At 37.7% G+C, this 13244-nt stretch overlaps 1 protein-coding gene across 1 annotated transcript in view; it reads left to right on the top strand.

Annotated features, from left to right (window-relative positions):
- DAPK1 (death associated protein kinase 1) overlaps window positions 1-13244 on the top strand; it is a 46058-nt gene that overhangs the window by 16212 nt on the left and 16602 nt on the right. The window contains exons 8-16 of the mRNA XM_017740450.1: window positions 858-947; window positions 1355-1447; window positions 2983-3102; window positions 4017-4115; window positions 4920-5018; window positions 6182-6280; window positions 7651-7848; window positions 8834-9031; window positions 12356-12454. Coding sequence (XP_017595939.1) covers window positions 858-947; window positions 1355-1447; window positions 2983-3102; window positions 4017-4115; window positions 4920-5018; window positions 6182-6280; window positions 7651-7848; window positions 8834-9031; window positions 12356-12454 — 1095 coding nt within the window. The remainder of the gene's footprint in view (window positions 1-857; window positions 948-1354; window positions 1448-2982; window positions 3103-4016; window positions 4116-4919; window positions 5019-6181; window positions 6281-7650; window positions 7849-8833; window positions 9032-12355; window positions 12455-13244) is intronic.

The raw sequence follows: 13244 nt of genomic DNA, 5'->3' as shown, positions 1-13244 counted from the left end.
TGGCTCAGGGAGGGCGGTGGCCCGCCCCGGCCTGGCCCAAGCAGGGCCTGGGCCGGGCCCACTGGGCCCTGCTCGGGCCCTGCAGCCACCTGTGCCAGCGCCGGAAACGAGAGAGAGCTTGGAGGGGGAGTTTGCCTATTCTTAAATGTGGATCACAGAGGTGATCACAACTTTAAGTGGCTTAGAGAATTGTCCATATTCAAACTGGCCAGCTGATAGGTTCTATCAGTTCCCAGAGGAAACTGTAAGCACCCCTTAGCAAGGACGTCCCTTCCGGGACTATGCTTGCTAACCTATGACAGATGCAAAATTTGGTATGCTTCACTAGTCATTAGTACTTAGTTTTAGCCTATGAAAAATTTGAAAGGATGCAGGCTTAGAGCTTGCTGCACTGGTAGGTGGGATGTGATTTTGTTTGGGGAGGGGGTAATTGTTCAGCAGCATCCAGGTAAATACACTGAGACTATAACAAAGATTGTCTGCATTTAAAATCAGTCAGGAAATTTTCCCAGAAGACAGGATTTACTTGGAAATCAAATGCCTCTATCAGGGAGGGAGGTGGAGGACAAGGCTGAATGTTCTGATGTTTGAAGGGGTATTTTGTTTAAAATGTAGAAGCACATTTTGGTATTGCTTGCTTAGGTCTGGATTTCCCTTATGGCGTTTTCTTAAGAAATTTCATCTCTATGCCACACTAGACTGTGAATATTAAAATTATGTGCTTACAATTACTTTATTATTACAGTATGATTGCAGTACTATTATTATGTAAGTGGAAGTCATCGCTGAGGGACAGAGTCTTACCTGCAGAAATCGTGGGATTTTTTAGAATGGCTTTATTTTCTTTTTGCTTATAGCCGAAAGACACCCAGCAAGCACTCAGCAGAAAAGCTTCTGCAGTGAATATGGAGAAATTCAAAAAGTTTGCAGCACGACGAAAATGGAAAGTAAGTCATTCAATGACACATCAAAATGTTGGTGACATACAAATGAAGTAGCATTGCCTGTTCCAGGGAAAGGTCAGTGCATTTAAGAGTGGAAAAGAAGAAAGAAGAAACAAAATCTTCCATCACTGGGAATAAATTAAGTGCTTGAGTATGGTAGTATGGGAGAGGACTTCTTTGTTAATGATATGCATACAAATGCTTGTGTGTGGATGGTTTGCTTTGTGCTTCTGCTGGATTATAAATAACAAAAGAAGTTGAAGATTCAAATTCAATATAAAAAGGAGATGGGGGTGTTGAAGTCAAAATTCACACTGTTTTGCCAAGTCCTTTAAAATCTCTGCAATAACATCCTATCAGAATTTTCTAATTTTTTTACATATAGCTTTTTTCTTATTATTTTTATAAAGCAATCAGTGCGCTTAATTTCCTTGTGCCAAAGATTATCAAGATCTTTCTTGTCCAGAAGTAGCATGAGTGTCGCTAGAAGTGATGATACTCTGGTAAGTGTATATATATTTAGAATGCTTGATCATATATGAACTTCGCCAGTTTCTAACTAACAGAAATATTAGGCTCTTGAAAATTTGCATAATTAACTAATCTCATAAGTAGATTTTAAGACTGCAGAGGGCAGTTATCCATAGTTTGATCTTCTGCATCTTGAAACTTTGAAATTGAACTTATCATGCTGAGGCTGATAGCTGGTGTCAAAAATTTGTTTCTTGATTTTGAAGTTTGACTCATGAGGATTTTTTTGTACTGTAACAATTATATGGTGAAAAAGTGTCATCTGAATTTTACTCATCATTTACATCATCATTGTGTAGACTAAAATAATATTCCTTATATTCCACTTTTTTCCACCGAACATTCAAAATCATTGAGACCCTCTTAGATCCAGTGAATGCTAGACAGCAGTGTCTCAACAAGCAGTTATTTAAGGAGGAGACTTTAGAGTTGGCCAGTATTCAGTTTGTGGTGTTAGATACGACTAGAGTTGAGTAGTTAGGAGTAATTGCTCTATTTTTTGTAATTGCAAATGCTTGTAAATCCAAAAGCATTCTTCTTAGCTTACTCTACAATTTTTAATACATGCTTCACAAATTCCCTGTGATCAGCAAGGAATGTGTGTTAATATGTTTAGAGCTGGGGAATATCATCTTTTCTGTGCATTAATAGGATCAAACTTCAAAAATTCTGCAAAGCCCTTTTTATGCATTCAGTCTTCCCTCCTGTGCAACTCCATGCTCATGTTTCCACTTATTCTCCTCTTATCTTTTGGCTTCTGTGCTCTTTGTTCTCCTCGCGCCTCTCCCTCCCCACCACCCCCCCCACCTCAGCTATCTGTATGCCTTTTAACACTGGATCAGCATTTCACACCTGTGTTCCAGCAGAAAGGATTATTGCCCACTGTTAGTGTCCTAAAAAAATCTGAAACCTCAGAAGAGAGGAGTTAAGAGCAAACCAAATAATGGGCTCTGTGAATTTCAGTTCTTTGAAATTCTAGTGCATAGGAGAAAAATAAAGTTACACTTGCAGAGGTATCTAGGCTCATTACTTGCGTTCTAGATTTTTAACTGATCTATTTGAATAGATGAAAGCTTGGGCCAAAGTACCTCTCCTGTGCCATATTTCTGGATGGCACAAAACCTGATACTTCAGTTGGTATTAGTGCGCCTCTTCACATAGAATTAATTTCATTTTAGGCAAGTATTGCTTCAATTGAAACCTATCATCTATTTTTCCTATGAGGAAAAAAAAATACACCTAACAAAAGAATTCTATGTGGAATCTCAGTGAGTAATAGGTTTATGTGTGAAGAAGAGGGAAGCACATTTTACTAGGAAAAGAATTACAAACATACATGCTAGCTATATGCTTCATGGAGGATTACAACTTGCAGCTGAAGCACTCTTTTACAAAAATTATATTTCAAAAAAATTAGGTTTTCTTTTTTTTTGATGTCTTGGCAGCTGTTTAGATAGGGATTTTTCTTAAAGCTAACAATTTTTCTTCTTTCGCATTTAATTGCAAGGACGAGGAAGATTCTTTTGTGATGAAAGCTATTATTCATGCCATCAATGATGACAATGTTCCTGGATTACAGCACCTTCTGGGATCTCTGACAAATTATGATGTCAATCAACCCAACAAGGTAGTGTGGGTCTGTGTTGAGGTGTGAGGTGTGTGGGGGACTAGCTATCACCCTGTTGGGGAGAGCAGTGTGGCTGTAAAATAGAAATGTAACACCTGAAATGAAGACAAGGGAATGGGAAGTAGTTCTGCCTTTTTTCTAGGAGAAATTTTAATGTGCTTTGTGTTCAGTCTTCTCAAGATACATTAAAATGGAGCCCAAAATGGGATTTTTTGCCTAGGCCTTTCAAATGTATAGCTCAAATGTATTGTCAGGAACAGTGATGTATGAAATATCAGCCTTTGCTCTCAGTTGCAGTTGCTGTTTCTTGTGGCAGATGAGGATGGCAGAATACCTAGGAATAACCAGACTGCCAAATCTGACTTTACAAAGCATTGTTAGAAACAGAAGTTGCAAACTGCAGAGTTGCAAGTTGTCACACTTTTTTGCATGGTTATAGTGACCTTCATTACCAAGTACTTTCAGAAATATTCATGAAGAGCAGTAGAGAAGTGAAATGTATGTTATTTTACTGTGATGGGGTCTTGAACCATTTAAGAAATCACTGTATTTTTTGTTTTAATGGGCAGTCCAATTTAACTTTCCAAAATGTTGCTGATGGCTTGTGTCTGAGCTGCAAAGAGATTTCAAAGGGGGACGTTCTTGTCAAATGAGGCTAATGAGAGCCTAACAATATTCCTGATTTTAAAAGCATAAATTTACTGTGTGATATATCATAAATTCATCTCAAAAATACAGAAAATGGCAATAAATTTTTTTGAATAAAGGGATAAATTATTTTCATACAATATTTCCTGAAGACTTAATTTGAAAGTGGAAATCCAGAAATGCTATTTGATACCTGCCTTCTATTCCACTGTTTTCTTAATCCTTCAAAAATTAATTTATCATTCTTGCTTGTATTTCATTGTTAGCATGGAACACCTCCACTACTGATTGCTGCCGGCTGTGGAAACATTCAGATGCTTCAGTTGCTTTTAAAGCGTGGATCTCGTATTGATGTTCAAGATAAGGTTGGGTTTCTGCTTTGTCAACTGCTCTTTTTAAGTTTTTTTTGTACAGTTAGCAGGAGACAAGTAGTTCAGACCAAGCGGTATTGGAAATTAAAAACTACTCTGAGCTGTAGATCCTGTTTTCTGTCTTCACACCAAAAACATAAAAGCAAGTCTTTAGCAATTTCCTTTGTTATTAATACATATCCTCTGATTTTCATCACTTTATTAGCTGAAATAATTTGAATGATACTAATCTTAAAATGTAGTTCACGCTTACAAAACCACATCAATTAGTTCAAATTAGTGATTGCCCTAAAACACAATGGTGAACTTTATTTAATATAGAATATTAATAGATAAATGAATATTTTAGCCATGGGGAATATTGCAACTAAAATTCATATTTGATGGAGGATGTGCTTTGCAACAAGCTTTTTTTCCAAATGTGCTGTAACAATTAATTTATAACGAGCTTGAAGAACTGTCTGCTTCTCCATCTAATATATGGTAAAGTAAGCAGAAGAAAGGTTTTTATCTCATGACTGTTCTTTCCAAAGAACTCCCTAACAAGGGAGAAGAGGATTAATCTTGCAAAGAGTTAGTAATCCTGTTAATCATCCTTGCATAGAGAGGTTTTTGTTGTCACTGTCGGTATGTGGGGTTGTTCAACCAATTTTAATTTTTTTTTTTAAGTGTTCATATAAGTTTGAGTACCTTGTCAGTGTGTCTGTGTACAGCTAAGTGCACATATACCTCAGCTGAAAATCTGGAATCAGGATTTTAACTTGGTCAATAACATCTGAAATGAAGTATTTTTGACAGGCTGGATCTAATGCAATCTATTGGGCTTCACGACATGGTCATGTAGAAACGCTGAAATTTCTCAGTGATAATGAATGTCCTTTGGATATTAAGGATAAGGTAAGAAAATAACTCCTTTTTCACACAGAGGGCCTTTTCCTATAACTTTATCTTAGCAAAGAGAGGGTATTTCAATTGGAATAGTTTTCAGCTGTGCCATAATTCCAAAATTTGACTGGCTTTTTTAGTGTGGTTTTCTAAGTTGACACATAGGGCCGTGATAACAGAGCTTTGAAGTAGCTGGATGTACTGATTATTTTCTTGACAAATGTTAGCCAAGTGTGCATGTTAAATGTGGTGAGTACATGGTGGGTAGGTGGGGAAGTACAAACCTAAATTAATTTTCACTTGAAGACTTGATTTCTCATTGGAACTCAGGATGAAATCGTGATTTGGTTTTTCATTCCTCTTGATTGAAAATCACATTCGTCTGACAAGTAAATTTGACTGTTATTAAGTTGAGTATAAGGAAGCCTAACAATTTATAGCTGATGAGCACTTACCTTGTCTTCAGCAATGTTATTTGAGCAACATATGCCCTAGAAACTAGTTGCTGTTAAATTTTTATACTGTAGCAATGATTTTATACTGGCCAAAGCTCCAGTACAGAAGCAATTATACTTGTGAAACACAGTTTGCTTTGTTGAGGAAACTAATGCAAGGCAAGGTACAGTAGGAAAATTGTTGTTTGACTCCTGATAAGGCTACTAGGTAAGAGGTTACTCCCTTAATAAAAATACCGTTTCTGCTTTATGTAATTTCAAAGCAGAAAGTGTTGCAAATAGTTAGACATAGTAACCAAAATGTGCCAGGGTACACAAAGGTGTTAGGCCAGCTCTTCATACTTGAATATATAGGGCGGGGAGGGGTGCGTATGGAACTATTATGAATAGAAATGGGTCATCTGTTTCAACACAATGCACACACAGCTTCCTCCTCATATTGCTCAGAAATCCCATTTTGGCTGTGATCTGGAACAAATAAAGCAGGAAAATAAGTTCTGGAAAGAGAAAGCCTTTGAAGAAATAACCTACCTGCCAGGTGTTGGTGTGTCTGACACGTACAACCAGTTTGTAAGCTCTGCTGACGGAGCTGTGTGGCTGGGCTATGGAGAGGGAGGAGTATCCTGTGCAGGATTCAAGGCATTCAGGCTGTACATGGTGTACAGGCAGTGTATATCAGGGGGTGACACATTACATTGGCATGTTCTCCTGTAATTGCAGGCCGGGGAGACCGCTCTCCACGTGGCAGCTCGGTATGGGCATGTGGATGTGGTTCAGTTTCTCTGTAGCATTGGCTCCAATCCAAACTTTCAAGACAAGGTGAGTCATGAGCACTGTCTGCATTTTTTCAACAAATAAGGCTTTATATAAGTGGTCAGAACTTCAAGTCTTCCCTTTAGCCTCTAGCATGTTTGCAAACGAGAATTACTGAGGTTTTGATAGCTCTTAACAGATAAAGACTCTGAAAAACTGCGAGAACCAGCCTGTGCTATAAAACACAGGTTCTCTCAAAAATGAAAGCTTAAAGGTGGAGAAACAACTCCATGAAGCTGTGGATGGTGGCGTGTGCTCTGTGAGTTCAGCTAAAGATTTTTATTAGTTTTTGCCTTGAATTCTGCTTGGTTTTAGCAGTCACAGAAATTTTCTGCAGTGTCAAGGACTCATTTTTGAAAATGAGAGGGCTCAGGAGGGTTTCTTTAAAGGTCTGAACTCTTGTAAGAAAACAAGGAAGAGAAGGCTTAATAGAAAAAGAAAAGCCATTATTTGACTCTGTATTTGACTCTGTATGCGAGTTCCACAAGCCTCCCCAAGTGCTGCGTCCTCTAGGACTTCCATTTTATTGTTTGAGCAGCCCTAGTCTGAGGGAGGACAGAACATGCTCAGATTTTTACAGAAACTGTGAATACAGTCCAAGTCCTCTACTACTATCAGCCTCAATTGTCTCCTTTTTGATATTTGCCAGGTACAGAAAGGATATCCTATTTCTTAGAATTTGATAGAGCTGGTTCTTTAGTGGGTTTTAATTCTCTCTGCTTTTTCAGTGGGCTACTTTCAGCATGTTTTTATGAAACATTTGAGGTTTTTAATGGTGTTCCACATAACTGCTCTGACATACAGTGAATTGAAGTTGAATGTTTTGAAGTTTCCTGGGTTCAAGCAAAAAGCAAATTAGTACTTCAGTCGCAACTGAACTCCAAATGCAAACAGTTTCAAAGGCTTGTTGTGATGTGTCTTTAAAGGACTCAGGTTTCTGAGTACCTTCATTCCTAGAACACTGGGATATGCTTCTGAACACGGTAAGCAGAGTGACCTGCCTCAACTTGCAAGTCTAGTGGGATTTGCATCTCTGTGGTGATCGATCTGTTTTAAACACTGGATTAGTCTCAGCACACAGGATATAGAAGTTGTTTGTGAACAAGGGTCTGTTTTCAAGTGAGAGAGCCTCAGGAGCACAGATAGATCTAAAGTAGGATTGCTGACACACAAGGTACCATAACCACTTGTATGTCAGCTGAAGTTATTCTTGCTTTTAGAATGTCAGCATTAGAAATTACAACATCTTTTTATAGGACTTACTTAGTAGACTGTCTTTTTTTTTTTTTCCATACCATCTTTTTGTCTTTTAAGTGGGGGAATTGTTCTTCCTTGAGTTTGGTTCAGTATTATTTTTTGATTTTCCATGTCAATAGGAAGAAGAAACCCCACTGCATTGCGCTGCTTGGCACGGCTACTACTCTGTTGCCAAAGCACTCTGTGAAGCAGGCTGCAATGTGAACATTAAAAACAAAGAAGGGGAGACCCCACTCCTGACGGCATCTGCTAGGGGTTACCATGATATTGTGGAATGCTTGGCAGAACACAGGGCTGACCTTCATGCAACAGACAAGGTTAGTTATGTCCGGAGACCACAGGGACGTATCTCTCAATTGCTTCATTTGAGTGCTGCAAGTCAGCATTGTTTCCACAATGCAAATTTTCATAGCAGTTTGCACAGAGCCCATTGATGGCTGCAATAGTCTTTAAAGTTGTCCACTGGTGGTTATTATTCCATGATTGGGTTTTTGCTGATCCATTATTTCCTTCTCAGTTATCATCTCATGAGTAACACTCTTTGAAAAATGGCAGGAACATCAGGTTCTGTAATTTGCAACAAGCTGTTAACTTCAGAGAAAAAGATGGATTTGCTGTTGGTCTTTGATTCCTATGGGTTGGATAAATCACACCCATTTCCAATAAGAACTATTTAAAAATATTACTCTAGTTGATTCAGAATCAGTTTTTGTCTTTCATGATGTAATCCAAATAAATAAATTTAGAATTTCATTGCTTGTATTTTTGGCGTGGCTGGCCTTTTCACTACCTTTATTGCTAATATTAACAAAATAGTTATTAAAGTAAGTTCAGAAAAAGGTTTTCTAAAATAATTAAATTGTTTTTTCCAGTTACATTGTCTCTTTAAGTTGTTCCACAGAGAGAAAGCTCTATCTTTAAAGTTACTGATCACAAAGCAGATTGCATGACTTTTGCATAACTAACTTCTGTCTAGTAAACACTAGAGTTTGCACTATTCAGCTGGTTGTTACAGTTGATCACTGTCCTGCCTCCTAGGAAAGCTGTTAGAAGAGAATGTGTATTTGTATTTCATCTGTTCCACTGCAAAGACCAGTGGCTTAATAGAAATTTGCTTTCATCTCATGGATTATTTGTTTTGACAGATATGGTGCATCTCCCTACCTCCACCTTCAAATTAAAAACTATTGTGATTCTTGAAGCAAGGAGATGCACCCTGTTACTTGAGATGATTGTGACTTTGCTAAATGTTTTGATTTTTAGCATTATTGATCTCACTTACAAGCTGTCTTTTGATTTCAGGATGGTCATATAGCCCTGCACCTTGCTGTAAGAAGATGTCAAATAGAAGTAGTTAAAACTCTCATCAGTCAAGGATGTTTTGTAGATTTCCAAGACAGACATGGCAACACTCCCTTACATGTGGCCTGCAAAGATGGGAATGTGCCGATTGTGATGGCTCTCTGTGAAGCAAGTTGTAGTTTGGATGTCACTAATAAGGTAAATGGAATATGGATGCTGAACTACGTTGTTTATTAGCTCACCTGTTGCATTCGATGACCTTTTCAAATTCTCTAATATGAAAAAGTCTTTTCTTTGATTCTTCTATCTCTTAAAGTGGCCAAAAGCAAAGTATTAAATTACTCACCTCGCAGAATTACCACAGTTTGTTTCAGTTGAATAGATTATTAAAGATGCATGAAGGAAGAACCCAGATGAATTATCACAGTATATTTTGCCAACCTTCTTCCCTAGCCATATAGCTTTGCTTTATGCAGATTACATCTAGGTGCAAAAGAATAGATGAAATGCATTGCAGCTGGCTTTGATTTCATATGTAACATTAATTCATATGTTATACACAGAATTGAAGACTGGTACATTTTCTGCTACAATGTCGTAACGCTAAAAGTATTGATTGCAATGATTATTGGTAGATGAATGGCAGCTAAAAATGCAAATAATCTGTAGTTGGTATAAGCACTTTCCAAAAAGAATATTTCATTACCTGTCCCTTAATTTCGAGACACTAGTTCCTTTTTTTTTGCTTCTGTTGTGCTCATGCTGCAGTGTATGAGATAAATAAACATAATGCCCTATGGGCTTATGTTATGGCTTTTCTCCTAAAGATCTTTAAGAGAAGAGTGAGCTGTTTCAGGAAACTTTCTTTGGATAGTTTGAATACGTCAAGATCAGCCACTGAACTCTGCTGACAGACTGTGGTGCTTAGGGTTTGATATTTAGCTCTGATTGTCGTCCTCTGCCCTATTTAAGTTTTATATATGCCACAAAGTTTGAAAGTTACTTATAGGAATCTTTATGTCACTATCTGCAATTTATTTGATTCAGGTATTTTAGCTTCTTCATGTTTTTTTCTGGTAAAGTACATATTCTCATATTCTAGCAATAATACTTTGCTAGTTAGCACTTCTATTTATTACCAAAGCACTTACATTGTATTAGCCAGGTAAAGAAAATGATTATGTTTTTTGGCATGAGGATTGTCCAGTGCAATCACTTTTGGTTTCAACAATAAAATCATCAACTGTCAAATGAAAAAAATTAAAACAATGAGCTCCTCTGCTTCTCATTTTAAATCTGATTGACCAGGCAATGAAATCCAGATCCAAAGATAAGAGCACATTTTAGTGGAGTTAATGGACTACGAGGCTGTCACCCTCTTTCCTAATGGAGAATGCTGAACTGGGATCACCACCAGCATGCTGTAGAAAAAATAATCAGCCTTCAAATATTCAGTGGCTGTGAGAACATGGTTACAGAAGCTATGGTTGTAGTTATTGTTTTGTTAATCTTTTAGGAGTAATGTATCCTGCGGAGATTTTTAGAGTGCCCTTTATTTGAATGGTGACCTTGAGTGTTATCAAATAGAGAATCTTAATTTCTACCTCTCATCTTCAGAAGCAAACCCTGTATTAACAGAGCATTAACAAAATTACCTGCTGTCCTTCGTCCAAACATCTGGCTTTGTTCCACATACGTGTAATACTGATTGAAGGCACTGTTTGTTTCTTTCACAGATTCAGTGCAGTAGAACATCACATGCATTTATTTAGAATCATAGAATCACAGAAGCATTTAGGTTGAAAAATAACTACAATATCAGAGTCCAGCCATTCACCCAGCACTGTGAAGTCTACCACTAAACCATGTCCCTAAGTGCCACATCTATATGACTTAAGTACCTCCAGAAATGGTCACTCCACCACTTCCCTGAGGAGCCCATTCCAGTGCTTGACAACCCTTTTTGTGAAGAAATTTTTCCTGATAGACAGTCTAAATCTCCTCTGGCACAACTTGAGGCCATTTCCTGTAGTCCTATCACTTGTTTCATGGCAGAATAAACCAGCCCCCAGCTCACTACACCCTCCTTTTAGGCAGTTGTAGAGATTGACTAGGCCTCTCCCAAGCCTCCTTTTCTCCAGGCTAAACGCCCCCAGCTCCCTCAGCTGCTCCTGATAGGATTTGTGCTCCAGACCCTTCACCATCTCCATTCCCTTTTTCTGGCCATGCTTCAGCACCTCAATGTCCTTCTTGTCATGAGGAGCCAAAAACTGGAGGTGTGGCCTGACCAGTGCCGAGTACAGGGGGACAATCGCTGCCCTGGACCTGCTGGCCACACTGTAATACAAGCAGGATGCTACTTGAGTTGAGGTGTTGGGTATGGAGGAGCCTGAGCATCTTTTCACCTTCCAGTTGTCAGAAATTTAGTTGGCTTTGCTCTCAAGTGCTCTTTCAAGAAGTAGTTTTATGAGTTTGTTTCTGACTGTAGACAGGAAGAACAGTATTGAAAGCCTAAAAATGTGAAGTAATAGCAGCAGAGATAATACCAGAAGAGAATAAATTGTAATTTTTTTAACAGTAGCTCTGAACATGAAAACAGAAGAGAATGTCATGAGGACCTGTTGTCAGTGAAGAGACTCATGGAAAAAAGAAAAAATTGGGAAAGCAATACTGTACAGCCCTTCCCTCTTCACTGAAAAAATATAATACTTCATGCTGACTTCTTTCATTCATTCCTTTTATTTCTTTGGATGAAAGGGGGAGACTGCAGATATGTAATCTTCAGTAGTACTTGGATTGAAATAGAACCCAGAGTTCTAAAGGTTAAGGAATTGGTGTTGTTCATATTTAATTAAGTAAAAAGGCAATTAAATTTTCTGGAATTAAAAAGACATTCTCAAATATAGCCAAAAAACTAAAGAATTCCTCCACAGTTGTGAAGGATTTGGCTATAAAATTGTTTCCCCATTTTTTAAATAGTCGTCTAGCCTTTGTTTTTAATTGCACTTTCAGCAGTTGTACTTAAGCTGCTATCAAAAGTACTTTTTCTTGCAGTTTTTGTATCACAGTATCCCTCAGTGGTAGGGAGGAGAAGAGAGATCCAATGGGCAGGAATTGTGCAGCAAGATTCCTTTATTTAATTATTTTACAAACTCCTTTATAGACTTTTTTCTTCATAGTCTAATTGGACAAAGGATCAGCCACCCCTTGGGGTGATTGGCTAAAATCCTAAAACATCCATTGTCAAAATATTTTTCTACTGTACCATAAACAAAGCTTAGCAAGGTCGCGGTGTTCATAGCTTATAGAACTCTGCTAATATCTTCCGTGAGAGAGAAAAGTATCTCACGGGAGTGGAAAGAAGCAAGAGAAATTCTTGCTAGCTGCATATGGTATCCACATTTTTGCAAAACCTTTTCTGTGTATCAGTATGTATAATTGTGTAATACGTTTGATTATTAGTCATAAAATTTGAAGTGAAGTTCTTTGACTAATGTAATGACACTTCTTTCCTCATGTTAGTATGGAAGAACACCTTTACACCTGGCAGCAAACAATGGCATTCTTGACATTGTCCGGTTCCTGTGTCTTACCGGTGCCAATGTAGAAGCATTAACCTCTGTAAGTATTGAGAGATGCTGTTCTTCTTCTTTTATGCATGATAGTAGAAAACAAACTCAGAGACAGGTGTAGGAAAAGGACATTACGTTTTGAAATTAGAAAAAAAAGGCTGTTGTATGTTATACAATGGGAGTGGTATTTGTTATATCTCTCTTGTCTACTTGTTCCCTTCTTGCAACTGAATTTGGAGCTGATTACGGTACAGTACAGCTACCACTTCATCTAACCTAATAATTTCTTCACCTAAGAATTACTTGTATCATTATGCTTTCTATAAGCACAATGAGTCACTGTCATTAAGATTTATGTCATTTCACATCACATTTGAGAAAAGTACAAATACATTGTATGTATCTTAAATATTTTTCTTGCATTAAGGGGTTAAAAATTTCTGGTTTTATGGTGAGAGTTGTGTGGTTTAATGGATGAGTGAACTAGCATGCGAATATCCTTGTAAACTAAATCATTCATGTCAGATCAGCCAGCACCACTGCTTCCAGTTAGTAACACTGAAGGCATTTTCATTCTCAGTAAGGTGAGAAGCATCCTCCTAATGACATATCCACAGCAGGACTGAAGTGTCCTTCGTCATACACACGATAAATTATAGACATCATACACACAATTACATGTGTTTTGAACAAACTAACCATGTTTTATATTCAGATCCAGTGGATCGTTTTACATTGCTACTCATTGTAACCAATGTATTCTGCTTAGAAATAACTATTGCTCTGTATGAGGAAGACATGTTGTATTAGATTTTAGTTGAGTCCTCAATTTTCAGAGT

This window comes from Corvus brachyrhynchos, unplaced genomic scaffold, assembly GCF_000691975.1.
Source record: "Corvus brachyrhynchos isolate BGI_N302 unplaced genomic scaffold, ASM69197v1 scaffold37, whole genome shotgun sequence".
Classification (NCBI taxonomy): domain Eukaryota; kingdom Metazoa; phylum Chordata; class Aves; order Passeriformes; family Corvidae; genus Corvus; species Corvus brachyrhynchos.
This window is presented reverse-complemented; position numbering and strand designations above follow the sequence as displayed.